The 19,328-nt window shown below is 42.4% G+C and overlaps 4 protein-coding genes across 4 annotated transcripts; 2 read left to right on the top strand and 2 right to left on the bottom strand.

The window, feature by feature from the left end:
* Window positions 1-938: 938 nt before the first annotated feature.
* On the bottom strand, window positions 939-3,406 carry LOC139342711 (zinc finger protein ZFP2-like). Its single transcript, XM_070979953.1, has one exon. The coding sequence runs from the start codon at window positions 3,288-3,290 to the stop codon at window positions 1,827-1,829; it is 1,464 nt and encodes a 487-aa protein (XP_070836054.1). The 5' UTR covers window positions 3,291-3,406; the 3' UTR covers window positions 939-1,826.
* A 2,238-nt stretch (window positions 3,407-5,644) lies between these two features.
* Window positions 5,645-8,692, top strand: trmt61b (tRNA methyltransferase 61B). Its single transcript, XM_070979952.1, has 8 exons — window positions 5,645-5,791; window positions 5,871-6,725; window positions 6,818-6,920; window positions 7,278-7,468; window positions 7,620-7,711; window positions 8,107-8,309; window positions 8,412-8,495; window positions 8,577-8,692. The coding sequence occupies exons 2-8, from the start codon at window positions 5,952-5,954 to the stop codon at window positions 8,609-8,611; spliced, it is 1,482 nt and encodes a 493-aa protein (XP_070836053.1). The 5' UTR covers window positions 5,645-5,791; window positions 5,871-5,951; the 3' UTR covers window positions 8,612-8,692.
* Window positions 8,693-9,431: 739 nt separating this feature from the next.
* spdya (speedy/RINGO cell cycle regulator family member A) lies at window positions 9,432-11,955 on the bottom strand. The gene is made up of 6 exons (XM_070979954.1): window positions 11,666-11,955; window positions 11,515-11,573; window positions 11,145-11,230; window positions 10,485-10,656; window positions 9,972-10,308; window positions 9,432-9,553 (listed from the first exon to the last, which is right to left on the bottom strand). The coding sequence occupies exons 1-6, from the start codon at window positions 11,913-11,915 to the stop codon at window positions 9,492-9,494; spliced, it is 966 nt and encodes a 321-aa protein (XP_070836055.1). The 5' UTR covers window positions 11,916-11,955; the 3' UTR covers window positions 9,432-9,491.
* A 2,299-nt stretch (window positions 11,956-14,254) lies between these two features.
* Window positions 14,255-19,084, top strand: pcare1 (photoreceptor cilium actin regulator 1). The gene is made up of 2 exons (XM_070980059.1): window positions 14,255-17,656; window positions 18,448-19,084. Exons 1-2 carry the CDS (start codon window positions 14,280-14,282, stop codon window positions 18,569-18,571), a joined length of 3,501 nt encoding a protein of 1,166 aa, XP_070836160.1. The 5' UTR covers window positions 14,255-14,279; the 3' UTR covers window positions 18,572-19,084.
* The last annotated feature ends 244 nt before the right edge of the window (window positions 19,085-19,328 follow it).

Genomic DNA, 19,328 nt, shown 5'->3' with positions numbered 1-19,328 from the left:
CACCATCTGTTCCCCACTCCATTCCTGCAAGACTTCATCACACTGAACACCTTTTTACACTTTCCCTCCACATCTCTAAGATGCTATCTCCATGTTAATATTGGGTCAAAATATCCTCCCAGAAGAACAAACAGAACTTTAAACTCATTGTTATTTCCACATTATTTCAAAATGATTGTCTTCCCTGACTTTCTTTCTGGCAAAGAAACTGACTTGTGTTTATTTATTTTTTTTCCACTGACGATATAAATCCCAGCTTCTTCCCCCATATTTCAACCTAAGTGTAATTTGATCAGCGGCCCCTCTCTCTATAACGGATGATTTTTCCACTTGAAAAAAACTCTCTTTATTTGAGCTTTTCTTATCTCATCCTCCAGGCACAACACTGGATCCATACCGGCCTTTCCTCTCCTAAATCCTGCCTTGGAACACAGTCACTATATCTCCTTCCTCGAAGTACTTCAGCCTCTCATTAATTCACTGTCTCAGTCTGGCCAGTTTTAGCCAGTGCCTTCTTTAATTCTCCCATGATAAATTGACCATTTTATTCATTTTCAATGCTTTTCTTTCCCCTTAGTGCCTCCGTGTTTTATGATTTGTTGTCTCTCTGCCTCTTCCTCTTATTATTTCAACTGTGTCCTATAACAAAGCTACAAACCATAAACTCTGCCTTTTTCTAACATCTATCCTTGCAACTTTATTTCCATTAATCAAAACAGGGTAACTGCCCTCCCTGCTGAGCAGTGTTCCCAATTGAATCAGTCCTTCCTCCAGTCTGTCCCTTGTGCCTGTCTTATTGTCCTCATTACTGCTGCCCGAGCTTGTTTGCACTCAATCATTATGTGCTCTTTTCACTGTTCATTGATTATTTCTATCTCTACTTTTCATTTGTCATCTCTCCATATTTTCTTCTTTATTTTGCCTTTATTTTTAGGAATGGACTCATATAATTACAGTGCTGGAGTACATGTAGTTTTTACGTATTATGATTTTTGTGTGTTACGCAGTTAGATTCCACCCCTGCATGAGGTACTTGAACTGATCAAACAACCAAATGGTAGCAAATTGTACTTTCACTTAACCTGCAGCAGGTGAGCTGCAGTGTTAAAACTCCTCTTGCATGCAATGATTTAAAGAGCTTTGTTGTTAGTATTAATCCATGAGAGAAATCCACAGTCTTTCAGGCACTAATCATAGTATTTACTAGAAGTACCTGAGTTTTTATTGCTCGTAGTTCTTGTGATCCTCCAATCCATCAATTTGGAAACATCAGTCTGTAGAACAGGCATCTAAAAAAATCTGTATTTTCATTGTAAACAAAATTATTTGACAACACTATGTAGCACATCATCTTCAACTTCAACAAGACATCACAGAGTTCACAGTCCACTCACATGACTGAGGGAAGGTCCAAAAACTGTGACGCGAACATTTGCAAGTTATAAGCTGTGGACGCTACACAACGGAGTTCTACAAGGATTTGGGAGATTCTGACTGTTTAATAGAAAAACTGTTGCTAACAGAAGGACAAGCAATAAAGTAATATGAGGTAAAAACAAAACAAAACATTGTGACCTCTTCTCAGTGGGAAATGATTGATCTCCATCTCCATGGTGGATAGTGATCCTTTTGTTTGTTCAACACCGGAGGAAGAGTTGAATTGAACTGAATCATCTCCGACACATTTTGCTCATACAAGGCTACTTGCCTGTATGCCACCATACATGTCGTACATGTCATCTTTTCCTGCAGAGGTGCAGCCTCTCACCAGTGTGGGCTCTTCTCATGTGGACTGCCAAGTGAGCTCTTGCTCAGCTCTTGCAAACTTACGGCTTCTCACCTGTGTGCGTTCTCATGTGGATTTTCCAGTCGCTGCTAAATCTGAAATCGTCCCCACACGTTTTGCAAGTGTAAGGCTTCTCACCCGTGTGGATCCGTGCATGATTTTTCAAGTACGACGTCTGTTTGAATCTCTTCCCACATATGTTGCAGGGGTAGGGCTTCTCACCTGTGTGCGTTCTCATGTGGACTTTAAGTTTGGATATTTCTACGAATCCTTCATCGCAGGTCTTGCAAAGGTACGGCTTCTCCCCCGTGTGCGTTCTGGTGTGGACTTTCAGTTTTGACATTTCAGTGAATCTTTTCCCGCAGCTCTTGCAGAGATACGGCTTCTCGCCTGTGTGGATTCTCATGTGTTTTTTCAGCGTTGTCATGTCACCGAATCCTTTCCCGCAGGTCTGGCAAAGGTACGGCTTCTCACCCGTGTGAGTCCTCATGTGGACTGACAAGGTACTGCTGCACCTGAAGTTTCTGCCACATGTTTTGCAAAGGTATGGCTTCTCACCTGTGTGGGTTCTCATGTGCACTGACAGGGCGCTGCTAAATCTGAACTCTCTTCCACATGTTCTGCAAAGATAGGGCTTCTCACCCGTGTGGATTCTCATGTGTGTTTTTAATGTCCGCACATCACTGAATCTTTTCCCGCAGGTCTTGCAAAGGTACGGCTTCTCACCTGTGTGGGTTCTCGTGTGGTCTGACAGGGCACTGCTGCATCTGAAATCTCTCCCACATGTCTCACAAAGGTACGGTTTCTCACCTGTGTGCGTGCGCATGTGGACCAACAGGGCGCTGCTGAGTCTAAAATCTTCCCCACACGTTTTGCATGAAAACGGCTTCTCGCCCGTGTGGATCCTTATGTGGACGTTCAACACCGATGTCTCGCTGAATCTTTTCCCACAGGTGTCACAAGAATATGGCTTCTCGCCTGTGTGGCTTCTCAGGTGTATACTGAATTGGGACTTGTACTTGAAAACCTTTCCACACGTGTCACACGTGAAAGACTTCCTACCTGCCTGAGTGTCGCTGTAAACCTCTGACGAATGTCTTTCCTTCGGTTTTGACTCTGCATCTCGAGTTGATCCTCCATGCTCACCCCCTTTCTGATCCTGACTCTCAGCAACATGACAGTCATTGGAGAGGAGATGGTTGTCCCTTTGATCAGAGGCAGGAGTCAACATGAAGGTATCAGCCTCCCTCTTCAGCTCGAGCTGCTCTCCCTCCTGACTGGTGCAGAGTTCCTCCTCTTCCTCTTTAATCTGTGGAGGCTCTGGCTCGTCTTGGTCCAGGCTGGAGTTCCTCTCCTGGTTCCAGGGCTGCTGGCCAGCGGCATCCTCCTCCTCCTCCTCCTCCTCCTCCTCCTCCTTACAAACAGGTTGTTGTGGGAATAATTGTCCAGCAGCAGCAGAATTTCGCTCGTTAGTGAACTCTCGCAAATACTCAACTGACGACATTGTTGTTTAATTACAGATTCAATTATCAGCTGCGCTACAACGACCAGTATAGTCTACAAGTCATTCAAACCGAGCTTGCAGCTAATGCTGCTTGCACTTGACTTCCGCGAGATGTCACGCTGTTAAGTTCCGACAGTGCAATTGCGAACTTTTTAGTTCCGCTTTCGACTGATCGCATTTTATTAAAAATGTGTCTCTTTATAATCAGCAGTAAAAACACATGGCTTCAATCACAAGGAAATTTGGACTAATGCTTTTACCTAACTGGCATCTTTTTTGTTACTTAGCAGAAACTTATTTTGCATGAAAACAAACGGTGGTCGATTATTCAGATTATTTATTCAGAAATTGTGTCATTCACGGTGCATTCAAAATGTCAGTGAGGTAAAAATAATAATAATAGTATTATAGATTTAAAGTAAAACACGTTGAAATAAATATTAAGATTTGATGCTTTTCCTTTCAATCATTTGAATTATTTTGATTTATTTTTCAATAATTTTGCGGTTTGGACTTTAACTGGGTAAATGTGGGATGGCATTCCTCAGTATTTTTTTATTTTTTATTTTTTACAGAGCAGATATTCAATCAATTAATGGAGGAAACAATCAGCAGGTTAGGTCTAAATCAGAATGAAAGTAATCATTTTGCAGTCCCATGCAAATAGTAAGAAAAATTTGTTGGATCTCAATTAACTACAACTGTAAAATCCTGTTTTACATTAATGCTTGAGTAATAAATAAGAAATCAATATAATAAATAAAGAACAAATAATAAAATGTAAATGCACATATACATAGTTGTTTTTCTATTCTGTATACCTTTATATATATATATATATATATATATATATATATATATATATATATATATATATATATATATATATATATATATATATATATATATATATATATATATATATATATATATATATATATGACCTGTTTATGCCACTGTGCTTGCTCTTTGTAATACTTGCTGGCTGTAACGACTTCCCCACTGTGGGATCGATAGACATCTTAAAAATCTAATGCTAGAATATATGTAACATATATATAATATAACAGTTTAACAGTCAAAGGGGACATTTTTCTGCATTGGCTAATTTACTTTTGTCTTGTTAAACCGGAGTCACATTAATTGTATGTGTACACATACTTGGCCATTAAAGCCGATTCTGATCCTGAATGAGGCGCATAAGAAAATGTATGGTCATGATATCGCCACCTGCTGACAAAATGCAATTATTACATATGTAATCCACCATTGAGAACGACTCCCACCCCCTGCAGGAAACTTTAACAGCACTGGAGAGCTCATTTAGCGACAGACTGCTTCACCTAAAGTGTGTGAAGAAACGCAATCGTAGGTCCTTCCTCCCTGCAGCAGTCAGACTTTACAACCAGCAGTGCTTCCAGTAGACCACACACTCACAAGACTTTCAATATGACTGCACTATAATACACATTAACTGTGTTCATTCATACTTTCATACAAATATTTGCTCAGGTGAATTTTAACTTAAGGTGCAATATATCAATTCCTGTGTGCAATATAGGAACCTATTCACCATCAATACTCCACTCAGGAGTACTGTCATTCAATGTGCAATGTCAGTACTGATTGTTCATATTCATATCAATGTGCATTCATATCAATGTGCAATCACATCAATCATATCAAAGTGCAATGTTCATATCAATGTGCAAAATCCGTAGTTTGTTTATATTGTTTATATTGCTTGGTTTGATATTTAATGTCCTTTTTACTGATGCCCTCTATGTTTGCCATCGACTTTTGCTGCTGTAATACCTGAAATTTCCCCACTTTAATAAAGGTATATCTTATGTCGCACAGTTATGACGCTATTTACGTGCGGTCTTCGAGGACGCCTATAAGCTTGGTATTTCACCCAATTGGGCGTAATTTTGTGGGACTGTCTAAAAGTAGGTGCACGATGGAAGGTCAGGTGCGTTATCTCTCTACAAATAACGATCGTTAACAATTTTAATTTGCACATTCCAGTCTGTGTGTCTGTGACACTCATGACCATGAATAGGCTTGGCCACCCCTCCTCAATTTTTGTTGGAAATGATTTACGTGTCATTATATCAATATTTTATCAGTCTTAAGTTGTACATATTTTCCAAAGTAACCTATTACCAGTATTAATACCATTTTTTATGAATACATTATTATCCTGGGGCTAAAAGCAATTATTAGATTAATAATCATCTTTTTACGTTACAGTTCAGCTAGTTTGTCCAAAAAGAGACGAGACAACCCAGCGCGAGCCAATGAAAGCAGACGACATTCAGTGTGACGCAAGACGTAAGGTACCGCCCTCGGGTGAAATACCAAGCTTTTCCACGAACTTCCCGCATGGTGACCGCCTCGGACTGTAAATACAGCCGGACTCGGGACGTGTGAAGACAAGTGAAGACCAACCAGTATTTAGCTGTTACACTGTGAAATGGATTAAGTGCAAAGTCAACCAGGTTTGCGTTTATATTCACGTTCAATTGTTTATTCCGCAGACATTCATGTTGTATTTGACAACGACTGTCATTTTCTTAGGTTTCATCCTCTTTGAATTCACTGGATGAGATCTCAGGACGTAGCCTTTACTTTTATTTTACCGTGTCATCCTCTGAAGCTATGACTGTGCAAATGCCTTCTGCTGGACTCCTGGTCATGCACAGGCTGCTGAGAATTAGCACATGCAGTCAAAGACCTCTCGGTAACTGGGGCTTACTTGTAGGTCAGATCAGAACTTTTTCAACTGGCTCTCCGAAATGTAACGAGAATGAGAGAGACAGCTCAGACTCCTCACCCCTGAGAGACAAACTGACCTCTAGGCAAGCACTGCTGTCCAGGAGGAGGCGACCTCTGTCCCCCCTGGAGAGGATCAGTGGCCTGCTGCCCCAGGATGCCCTGAGCCCCGAGGTGATGCAGCTGAGAGAGCAGAACCAGCAAGACCCTGCTGAGGACACAAATGTCCAGGTATCAACAACACAGTGCACACAAGAGGACCGTGGACACGGGCCGGCCCTCAAAAAGGATGATTCAGAGAACCACCATACACCAGATGCAGCTGTGGAGCCAACCACTTCAGAAACTCAGCTGAACGGAGCCTGTCATGAGGAAAAAAGCTGGCCCACGCTTCCTGGGGAGAGCCTGCTCACGATGGGGGAGCTGCTCATCGCTGAGTATCATAAGGAGAGGCGGATGGAGTTCAGGAAGATGTTCCAGCTTCAGCCAGGGGCGCGTCTGCAGAGCAAGTGGGGGATCATCCTGCACGACGACATAGCCGGGCTGCCCCCAGGTCGCTTCGTGAAGACAGACAGGGGGTCTCCCATCCTCATACGCCGAGCCAGTCTGGAGGATTATGTGCTGTTTATGAAGAGGGGGCCAACCATCGCCTACCCAAAGGTACAGTATTCATCTGTGAGTCACAGTCCCGGATTGATCACTTGTCCCTCGTCCACATGCTGTGTGTTTTCTTTCTTTCTCTGCTCTCCCAGGATGCGGTTACGATGCTGATGATGATGGATGTCACAGAGGGAGACCGCGTGCTGGAGTCAGGCTCGGGGTCCGGGGCCATGTCTCTGTTCCTGTCCAGAGCGGGTCTGCACCCAATCATGCTGTCATTGTCTCGCTTTGTGCTCTTCCATTAAGACTGAAAAGGAAGCATTATAGTCGATATATATTGTCACTTTTGGCCTTTTAAACATTCTAATTATGATTAGCCACAAAGCATCAAAATAAGTGTCGCGTTGCATCCAAAGAGCGGATCCTTTAGGATGTATTCGTTTGTATTTGGCAAGAGGGAAAACTAGCAGAGGTGTCACATTTTCTCAATTTCCCGTTTTCTGCTGACTAAATGTCACAAAAAGGTTAACATACTGCAGATGAGTGCAGTCATAATGTATATCCCTACATGCCATAATGAAGTGTCTGACCGCGTGTTGTTGTTTTTCCCAGTCGGCTGTAAGGGCAGCGTGCTGAGTGTGGAGATCAGGCAGGACCACCACAGGCAAGCTGTGCTGAACTACAAGCGCTGGAGGACATCGTGGAGTCTGCGACGAGGGGACGAGTGGCCCGACAACGTCCAGTTTCACAACGCCGACCTCTGCGCAGCTTCCTCGCTGCTCGCTGGTCAGGGATTCCATGCGGTCAGTGTGTGGCTTCAAGGTGGTGCAGCACAGAGCCATCTGTAAACAGAGACAGTAACATGGATCAGCCACCTGATCACATGTATTAAGACCCTGGGATTTAGATGTTGTGGCAGCTGCTCATTCAGCGGATGCGTTCTCTCTGCTGCAGGTTGCTCTTGACCTCATCAGCCCTCACCTGGCTTTACCTGCTGTTGTTCCACATCTGCATCCTGGAGCTGTATGTGCTGTCTACCTCGCCAAGTGTGTATCTCCACTGATTCACTGTCAACGAGAAGGGGCTATACTTTGGGGAGTTTCATTTTGAAACAATGCCTCTTATTTTATAAGTAACTATAGCTGTCAGATAAATGTGATGCAGTCAAAAGTACAATATTTCCTTCTTTAAAGTACAAGTACCTCAGATATGTCCTTACATACAGCACTTGAGTAAATGTGCTTGGCTACGTTCTATAGCTGATTGTCTTTCTATGGATCCAATGTACTGAATACTTGATATGATTAGCATAGAGGACTAGCTTGCTGTTTGAAAAGATTTACAGGTTGTGTTCTCTCCTTTCTCACATTCATGAATATTAATGTCAACCTGTTTGAAATGATGCTGCACCAGAGACACTGACTGTCCCTCTGTCACACAGTTTAACACAGGTCATCGACACGCTGGAAGGGCTCCGATGCTCGAAGCTCCCTTTGTTGTGTGAACGCATCATCGAGGTTCCAGTCCGACATTGGTTGGTGACTCCGGCCCTCCAGAAAGACGGCAGGTACTGTGCCAGGAGAGCTCCGAGACCAGATGATGACCACAGTGAGGACGATGACGCCTCGCATTGGACTGACAAAGGTGATTTAAGGTCATGTGACGGACCGTCGTGCTGTTTATTTGTCATAAATGTTCATGTGTTTGAGAATTTCCTTTGGGTGAAGTTGTACTGTTGCCTTTCAGAGGAGCTGACCACAGGGACACACCCAGCCTTCGGGAGCATTCCCTACATTGCCAGACCTCATGCTGTACAAATGAGCCACACAGGTCAGACGTTACCACAGTTCTGGTCACAGTGTTTAACAGTTGAAGACGCTTCCTAAATAATTGTCTGCTTTCCATTTTCAGCATTCCTGATGAAACTGAGGAAGTGGGCGCAGTAGCAGATCTATCTGAAGGACAAATGATTGTTCCATCTCAACTAAATTATCTCCATCATTTGAAGAATAAATGATCTCAACATGTTCACTTTGGTCTATTTTGATACTGTATGTATTTCAATGAACAAATCAACCTGTCAAGCCAAAAACACAAAGTAATTATTAGTAAATTTAGTGAAATTGGTTCTGCAAATAGGAATCGGTATGATACACTGAACCCGTCTGTGAATGCATACAATAACTGCCTGCATGTAAAGAGCAGCATAAACAAAGGCGGACTGCTCGGACTGAAACATGAAGATGCATCTTTTCCACTCCCAAAGAATCTGAATGAGACCAAGTTCAAGTCTTTATTCAAAACTCAAGAGGCAGTGTTGGCTTATGACACAGGCACACTGGCAACAATACTAAAAACACACCCAGGCGGATGGCAGCATGTTAAAGACCCAGAAACATCAACAGCTAAACTTTGGTCAGCCAAATTTTTGACAATTTCATTTTCTGACAATTTCTTTCACCATCTGTGGTCATCAAACAATCCCATATGTGCCTCAGAACATACATACATTAATAAATAAATAAATATCAAGAACTCAGTCTAAACCTTTACAAGACTATTTGGTGTGCCACATCAATCTTACTGCATGTTTCCATCAGTGTGACAAAGCAGTGACATTCACTCATTCTCACAGCTACTTCTACGTGAACGCTTAACTATGTCCTGACCGGTTATGCTGAATCAGAAGAGGTAAACACAAACGAATGACTTATTCTTGTGCTTCAGACCTTTCCCTCAGAGTGAAAGTGGGGTTAAAGAGGAGAGACAGTGATACACAGAACGGCTCGGTCAGTCCAAAGAGGGCAGCTGAGGTCGTGTGACGCTTTACTCCTCGTTGATCCAGTCCATGGAGGTGTCATACGTGGACCCACAGCGAGACTTGTCTCCTAAAAAAAAAAGAGGGAAGATGGAAAAATGGAGTGATAAGGAGTCATCAGTGTGCTAAAACTTCAAACTGACATCAGTATCACAGGGAAATGGCATGCTCTTCTTCTCCAGTTTCACTTTCTAATTCTGCTTTGTGAAATACCTCCCAGGTGTAATCCTGCTAAATCACATCGATACACAATCCAGACAGTCAGCTTAAGAGAGTGAGTAGTGACTAATGTAGCTGCTGCTGCTTGAAGCTGATGTTACGATATTAATCCTAAAATCCATCAGTGATGAGTTCCTGAATATGCACAATGCATCAACTATGAATGACATCCTGTCGTACCTCAGTTGGTGATCAGACCTTCTGTATAGGTACAGGTATACTGTGTACTGAAGTTAGAAGGGAAGTACACCTGCTTTGGTGATACCTACTGGGTACTTCCTCAGCACAGCGGCAAGAGGAGTGCTGTGCCTGGATTTTCGTCTCCACCGCCTTCCTGTGAGAAGCTGCAGCTCTGGGTGGGGTGGTCTCCAAACTCAGCGTGGATGTGTGTGGGTGTGGAAAGGCGGGGTTTGGGGTCTGTGCAGAAGAGCCCCTGGAGGTATCTAAACCGCTGCCACGGTTACACAGGGCACAGGAGACCGGGGAGGCGGAGGGCCCGCGGGGAATATGAGCCTGGTCTTGGTCACCATACTGCCGCTGGGCGCCGCTGTGGTGCTCCGACCGTGCTCGCTGCCACACGAAGTGAGAGGGCACAATGGCCATCACCTGGTGGACAGAGATAGTGAGACAGACCAAGAAATACATAAAGACAGCTCCAACGGAAAAAAACAGCAGAGATGGAACTTCTGGTATCAAAGCAAAGCAATAAAAACTGCACTGTGCAGCATAAACATGAGAAACACCATTTATCAGTCTCCTCAGGCAGTCACACTCGTGTGTACCTCTTCACAGCAGCGCCTGCTGACGGCAGCTCTGTACTCAATGCGAGCCCACAGCTTGTCTCGCTGCTTGAGGAAGTGGGGAAACTGCTTCCTCCAGTTCTTTCCCAGTGCCCACGGAAAAATCTCATACTTACTCTCCTCCTCATCCTCCTCCATGGTGTTGGCAAGATAGCTAGTGATGGAGCACATGAGCCAAATTTAGGGTTAGCTTTGCCAGCAGCAGCAGAAAAGGAAGTGGCACACAAGGGTCACATTTTATGAGACAAACAAGATACGAAAGCAGAATCTGAGTGCAAAGTTTATCACTTGGAGCTAAATTTGGTTTCATACATGACCTCCCAGTGCCATATGTCAACTAAATCAACAAAGCAGGCCACAGGACCATCACAGTGCTGCCATCTGTGGACAGGACAGAACAAAGCTTGGACCTTTCATCCACCACTTCCCGCTTTCTTACACAGATGATTTTGTAACTTTCGTATGAATTTGCTATCAGATTTTCTACACAAGTGTTTCATTTCAGTTCTGGTGTTGTTGGCCCATTGTCTTAAGGGGGCCCTGTGGATTCTTGTAAAAAAAAAAAAAAAAAAGAGTTGAGAAAACAAGAAAAGATGAGAAAACCAAGATACAAAAGCAGATTTGTTTTTCTTTGAAACTTACAGAGCAATGAATAAATTCTTCCTGGTGTACTCAGCGATAGTGAAGCGCGCCCTTTTGAAGTACACAAAGGTCATGGCTAGAAGGTACTGATGACATGGAGAGAAAAGCTGGAGTCACTTAACTGCCTAATAATAATAATAATAATAATAATAATAATAATAAACTTTAGACAGCAACTTTCATACAAAACATGCTGATCAAAGTGATTTCTATTTAACAAGAAAGAAAAACAGGAAGCACAAAGTCAAAAGAAAGCAGGTGAAAATTAAAGTGGTTAGCTTTACAAAACATGCAAGGATTTTTGTTGTTGTTGTTGTTGTTGTTTTTTTAAAGTAGCAAGAATAACCTAAACATTTACTTAATTATTTACCTTGTCGGTCATTTTACAGCAACAGTCCATCCACAAAAAGTCCTGGATCAGGTCATCATCTGTGCGCAGACACAATTTAAAATCAAACATTTTCAGGGTTTACGAGTAAGATTCAGCACTTTGATGCGACTGAATTAAAACATGCATTTACCAAACAGTCTAAAGAAAGATGCCATCTCCTGCCGCTGGATGACAATAGTTGGGGGCACTGTCATTTTGTCATAATACGTGTCATCCCGCCGCTGGCGGGGCTGGCTCTTCCCTGTGGGGCCCTGGGCATCCTGGCCACTGGCTCTTTTGGGCCGGAGATCTCTTCTGATGTGGAGGGAGTGTGAACTGTTGGGTTTGACCCGGACAGTTACTGAGGGGGGAGTCTGGCACCACCTGTGTGTATGCTTCATCGTGCTTTAGGTTGGATCATCTGTGGATCAAAGGTGCTGGTGCGTTCTGGGAGGGAATGGAGGAGGGGGATGAGACTGAAAAAATTACAAATACTTTACAAATTTAAAAACAATATGAACTACTGGGCTAAGTTGGCGGTCAGCCACCTACAGTAGCAAAACAGCTGACAGCTTCCGGCTAGTAAGCTATGCTAACTTTATTTCATTGCGTGCACTTCCGAACCAGCTCTGGCTAACTAACACACTAACTTAACATGGCAAACTGGTCTTAAAGTTAGGGAGGATAATATAACTTAACTTAGAGTTCACCTAAGCTCACGTCTTCGACCTCGTCCTTACCTCCGGAGATCTCCCGTTGACGCCAATGAAGGCAGCACGCAGGAGCAGCCAGCCTTACCTGAACCGATCAGAAGTTGACAGCCAACACCTGTATCAGAGACACGAGCGGACACAGCTTAATGCCACTACAAGCTCAGGTGTATAATGTCCCGACGAACGAGAGAGAAGGCGAACAAATATCAAGTTTTTAAAAAGGCTAAAACTTAACCTAAACTGCCCATCCGTCGTTACAAGAAACCGACCAGAGACGAAGGTAGTTTGGGAACGCGCCTCAGCATTCCTGCCAATCGCTCAGCAGCATACCTGCACGCGGGGACATGCGGACCAATCGCGATGCTCTTGCTGTTTTGACGATTTCACCAGTGCCCCACCCCTTCCCCCTCCAGACTGCATGTAAAATTGAAATATAAAAAAAATTCAACATACAGAACAGCAAACAATCCTTTCAATCCCACAAATCTTATGTTTGACTAAATACATTGTTATGTGATTCAAAATAGATAAATAAACAAACCAGTGGTTGTACATAACGCCTGATTGCATTCATTTATGTATATCTTCAACCAGTTAATTCTTTTCATTATTATTGCAAAAAATAAAAAATAAAAATAAAATAATGCATTAAATGATGACTTCCCAGAGCTTACAAAGGCAGAGATAAAATGAACAAAAATAGACAAAGGAACTTTTTTTATTTAAATAAGAATTTAACAAAGCAAGGGAAAATGCAAATGCAAAACAATATCAGCGGTATAAATGAGTGTAGTACAACAACATGCTGAGGCAGATTACTTATGTCAGGCATGGATCATGGATAGGGTTAAAAGTTCTTTTTGGACTTGTTTGGACTTGGACTTGTCATGTTGTGTTTCCACTCCAGGTGTGAGGCCAGAAGTCAAGAGCACATTGTAATTGGCCTGCTAAGTCTCTGTCATACTAAACAGATTCTGTCAGTACAAATTCATACAAAATGTATGATAGGACAGATATATAACCAGATATAGAGAAACCAAATAAGTAACCGAATTATGAATGTAATATTCTAAAACTGTTGCAACTTACAAGCAGAAATGAAAAATTCTGTCTTTGTCAAAAGCTGTCTTCTCATCACACAATAATAAGAATGTGAGCCTACACTATTGAGCTCAGCCTATCCTAAATATAATTATCTGTTTTGATACCTTCTTTGTGTTCAGTACTTTACATTCCATTATGTTATATTCTTGACAGAATTGAAAAGATATTCTTCAGAGGAAAGATTATTAAATCCTTTTTTGTTTGTTTCAGCATCTAAAGAAAGGCAGAGGTAGTTAAAGTTATTTTAAAACTTGCCTCACTGTTCCAGTGAACAGATGCTACATATAGAAGTTAAAATAAGATCAGCAAATCACCAAAATAACTTACAATTGTATGACAAAGGATATTTAAACCTGTTTAGATTATTAATACAAATGAAAACATGATGAAATTGAAAGAAAAACAACAACTTTTTTTCTGTGAGTCATAATTTTTTTCCCCCCTTTATTTCAACTGAAATGGCCCTAGGGCCGAATAGGGAGATACTGTTTTGCAGGCTATAAAAAGATACCTGAGGCCTGCCCGCATTACCAAATGAGCTTATGGATTTACGAGTAGGTGAGTTTTATATCCTTTAACGTGACATATGTGCACGCTGAGGAGTTCACTGAAAGCCTCACTAATCCTCTCAGCTGCTTGTCCTTTGTAAGGTACAGAAGGATGTGTTTCAGAGCATGTTACAAAGATTTTTTTATAAACATGACCATCAATCTGTGGATATATTTTGCCTGTCTATGACAGGTGGGAACGAGTTGAAGAATGGATTTATTAATATTTTGTCTTGGTAGCATCCATGTGGAGAGGGATTTTATCAGACTCAACAACCTCAGCCATCTGAAAATGACAGATACTGCAGGTGGCTAAGGACCTGGACAATTCTACATAATTCTCTGCACTGCTGTTTTGGTGTCTCCAAGAAGAGCAGCTTGTATTTGAAAACATCGGAAAATGGGCTGCTCACCATCCAAAGGCAACAATTTTGGGACTCTGGGTCCCATGAGGAAGGGGAGAATGCTGCCCAATGCACCTCAAGAAATTTCCAGAGATTCCTACTTTGAAAATGGAAATAACTGCAATTCAACTGGATCAGCAGATGGGGATTCAAAGGAGAGAAAGACAGGAGGACAAACCCAGGTATTTCAGAAAGATGCTCACATGACACTACAAAAAAAGGCATCTGTGACTGAGCTAGCCCCTGAATCTGTAAACATGGATAAGTTGGGAGGTCACGGAATTGGCAACAACGCTGTTTCACAGAGAAAAGAGAAAAATGTTGACAAGCAGGATGTGACAGAAAAAAAGCCAGGCAGAAAACCAAAGAAAAATACCAGAGGTATTAAGGTGCCAAGAAAGAAAGAGAAGGACAAAGACAAACCACCTACAGAACAGAAAGTGGACTTCCCAGAACCATTGGTAAAAGCTCACCAAGCTGCTTATGCCTTTTTGAATCCTAGCATAAACAAATATGATGTCCTGCTTGGACTTTTGGAACAAGCAACCCAAACGCAGGTTTCTGTGCAGCCTATGGTTGCTTTTATGGCTCTACGCTATGAGGAAATAATTCAGGGACTGGAAGAGATGGCAGATGAGGGAGAAAAAGTTTTAAAAGAAAATGGAGAACATCTTGCTTGGCCGAGTCAAATGAAAAACCTCTCATCTTCTCCACCTCTGAAGTCTGGCTCTGCTAATATTGAGCCCCCACCAGATTTGTTGCAGCAGCTGCTTCAGTACACCACACAGAGAATGAGAAATGTGAGCCAGACTGTTGGTGGAATTGGGGACTCTGCTTTGGAGGAGGCAGCAGAGTACTTTGCCTCTGTGTCTGAACTTTTAGAGGAAAAACTAAAAGTCAAACGTGCAGTAGAGACTCGACTAATGCAACTCTTATCTCGCATTGAAATGGCCTCTCTGCGTAAGCCTGGTCCAGAGGATTCTGCTCTGTTTAGTGAGGACAGTGGTATTGGGGCTGAGAGTGAATCCCTTGCTGGATCTGAAAGACGTCATAGACGAGAGAGTTGTGAGTCCACTGGAACAAATAGAACTACTCCTGTCAGTCCTATGGGATGCACCTCTATGAACATTCGACACAAACTGTCAAGGCAAAAGCTTGCAAGTAAAATAAGTCCAAGTGTTTCTCTCACCTCACTCAACTCCTTAGGTTCGACATGTACCATAATGGCTAATGACCAAAGAGACTCATTGCTAGGCTCAGTCTCCTTAGATGATGGGGAAGAAGACAACAATGATGATGAGGAGATAGATAGAGGCATGGGAGTTGTGCAAGTAGGGTTTATAAAGCAGTCAAATTCTTCATCTGTAGACTGTGAACAATACCCATGCCGCCTACCCTCAAAGCGCATAGAGAATCCTCAAAATGTAGAAATGACTGTCAAAATGAAAAATGCTATAAGTGGTAGGATACAGTTTGTCCCATCACAGAACTCTAGTGCCAAAACAAAGATAAATGGCAGCCCCAAAACCAGTAGACGCCAGTGGACAGACAGTGAGGAACAATCTCCAAGGAGGTCCCAGACAACAGCACCTCTTCGGAAGGCAGTGGTAAAAAGGACCCCAGTGGCCAGGGAGCGACGTTCCCAGTCAGCAGAATCCCTCCGGAGCAATGGTGAAAATATTCAGCTTGAACTAGACAGAAGTCAGAAGGATATAAACCAGAGATCGCAGAGGATGAGTAAAAGCAAAGCAGGTGGAGACATGAGGACTGCTTCATCTAAACAAAATCAAGGAACCTCACCAGCACAATCTCCAGCAATAAATCGCAAACATCCTTCACTAGAGAAGAACAGCAAGCCCCAATCATTTAAAGACAAAGCAGTCCTTACAAGGAGCAATAATAAAAAACAGGAGTCAACCAATAATACTGAAGAAGATAATTCAGAGGACAAGAAAATATCCAATGGTCAAATAAAATTCAACCCACCCCCTAGTCCTCCTTTATCACCACGACCATGTTCGGGCCATTACAGAGGTCGCAACTCGGTCAGAAAACTGATTGATACCTTCAGTCAAGGAATTGAGGAACTAGACGGTCCTGAAGTTCTGGGGCCTCTCAAAGGTGTACGCAAGTGTGGTGTTCCTGTGTTACCTGGTTTAGGAAATGTAGAAGCTGTGCTTAGCACTGGGATAACCAGTTGTAAACCTGAATCCTCCACATCAGAGAAAACAGATTATTTTGACCTTGAAAGTCTTCCTCCACCTCCACTTGAAGTATTAATGGACAATTCCTTTGAAAGTGCCCAGAGTCTTTCAACTGGCATAGTAGACGAAGGGGCTGCAAAAGTCAGAAAATCACCTGTATTAAAAAGGGCTGCAGTATCACAACGACTGAGGGCCTCAGTTCAGTCAGTGACAGTGCTGCCAAGTAAAGGAGGCCTGCCACAAGCTTCAAAGGTTATTTCCATTGGTAGAGCAGATCAAAAAGACACATCTGCTCTATCAAAGGTCAGCTCACAAGATGTTCAAATTGAGGTAGAGCCAAAAGAGGAAAAGGATTCCTTGTACCAGCAAGCCAGGAAGATCATACATCTAAGACACTCTTCAGACTCAGAGAGATCATCAACAAGTTATGCAGCAACAAATCCATCTGCTATTCAAGAACAATCAGCAGACAAGCAATGTGGTGGTAACCTTTCAGTGCCTGGACCCAACACTACAGTGTCTACAGTGCCTCCTTCGTCAGTAGTCAGTAACCAAACACCTGCCACCCCACCAATGTCTAGGGTACGAATGTTACCATCCACACCTTCTACACCAAGCAGTCTACATCGAGGACTTCCCAGTCCCCACAACTTCAAAAGGCAACCTACTCCAACCTCTTCAGCTAGCCCCCCTGTTAACAGGAAACTCCCCACACCGCCAGCAGTTCAGAGGAGGCTTCCCAGTCCACCTGTTGTAAAGGAGAACATCTTAAATTCAAATTCATCCTCCCCCTACCTTTTCAAAGCACCGTCTCCACCAGCTTCACCAAAAGTACAAAGATGGTCAAGGGAGAACAGCAGTGAAGACTCATCTAGTGCTCGCATGATCAGTAATGCACGTTCAGTCTTCTGTCCAGCATCTCCATCCCTGTTTGAAGCCCAGCCTTGTCCAGTCCCCCGACCGCCTCAAGCATGGACCTCTACTGGGGTCTCTTTTGTCTCACGTCCTTGGGGAAGTCGTGGGAGGTTTCCTGTATCTTTTCAAGGACCTCGACCCTTCATCCGACGTAGCCATTCAGACCGAAGGCCAAGTCTGAGTCTGCCTCCAAGATCACCAGGCATCTCAGTGGCTGAGACTTGTGGGAGTGAGCCAGCAATAAATTCACAGGGGTGAGGGTTTACCCTATTTCTATGTTACAAAGCCTAAATAATTTTTCATTTATGTTTAGTAAAAATAAATTAGTAAAATTTAGTCAAATTGTATATACATTTTTTGATGGTATGCCTGTATGTAAAAGTTAATTGTTAGGAAAATTCCCACAATGGGCAATGTCATTTGGTTTTATTTATACGTAAGCAAACTGAAGGAGTTTAGTTGGTAAGTAGTCACTCAGTAAATTCATAGATCCACTGGGTACCAAGTATATACTCATTTGTAAGTTTACGCTTCACAATTGTTTAAATGTGTTTGTCTATAATTTTAAACCACTAGAAACTTTTTAGGCTTGTCAAACTGCATATTTGTATATTAGGCTGTTTGTTAAAAACCTCCATGAGCAGTTAGCTACCAATTGTACCACTTTACCATTCCCTATATAAATTACACCCACCCTTTTCAGGAAACAGTAAATTCTTTTCCAGGAAAAGTATGAGGAAAAAAATCAGAAATTGGAAAATAAAGGAAAATAAGGGACCCATAAAATATAGTATGACTATGACCAACTTACTGTGCCTGACTTCTCTTAACATTGTTTTATAAACATATTTCATTCCCACTAAACATCAGTATAGCAGCCAGTATCAGATTTTGTACCCATGTGGCCTTCTATGAGTTCTTCCATGGTAACTGAGTGCACTCTTACGTCAGTCACTGTATGAGCTTATTGCACCATTCCTGACACAAACCTGTGTGGCCCACTTCCCTAATTGCTAATGATCGCATTCTCCATTCATTTCTACAGGTTGGATGATGAACCAACCAGGGACGATGAATTATGGGGTAGCCAATCAGACTTCAGAGCTACACCACGCTCTGCATCACACCCAGACCTGTGTGTTGTTGGACAGGCCTTGCACAGAGACTAAAGGGGCCACTGAAGGGCCAGTGGGATTATGGATTAGAAGGCTTTACCAAGGATTTAACATGATGTTGTTTATTCCACTGGGAAGAGAGGAAGAGCTAATTCTATCTACGTGGCCACTGTAACACACCTCCACAATGTTTCTAATAAATTGTGGGAAAACGTCCCTTATTATTCATTGTGCGTGTGCATCTTTGCACGCATACTTGAACACATATATAGAATTTGTTTGTGCTTTACATGTATCTCAAAGTGAAATACATATTAAGACAAAATTTTATGTTTACAATTTATTGAACTCATCCAACACTTGTCATTTTTACAAATTGTTTAATAAAAAACAATGAACACATTCATATGTTTGTTTCTCCTATGATCAGCTTTATTAACATTAATTGCGTCCTTTATTAATAAATGAACTAATTAGCTGTTTAACTAGTACCGAGTGGGCTTCAGTGATATTTGAGGTGGCAGAGGCTGAGGTATCCTGACTTTTCATCCCTTGTGTGAATCAAGCTCAAACCTTCATCATTCATCTTTCATTAGACCCTGCCTTATGAGATGCTCATCTTTTACATTCTACTCCACTTTTTGAACTTCAGTTTGTACTGAAGGCTTTCTGTTAAAAATTCAGTGTTGAGCCAAATTCAGCACTTTTATTTTAAGACATTATATAGCAGTTTTCACACGCTGAGACACACTCTGTTGTAGGTGAGCTGATCTTCATGTGTGACACTGGAAAATGCATTCAGGCCTTACTT

The sequence above is a fragment of the Chaetodon trifascialis genome, chromosome 14, assembly GCF_039877785.1.
Source record: "Chaetodon trifascialis isolate fChaTrf1 chromosome 14, fChaTrf1.hap1, whole genome shotgun sequence".
Lineage (NCBI taxonomy): Eukaryota > Metazoa > Chordata > Actinopteri > Chaetodontiformes > Chaetodontidae > Chaetodon > Chaetodon trifascialis.
Note: the sequence above shows the minus strand (reverse complement) of the source record. Positions and strands in the feature narration are given on the sequence as shown.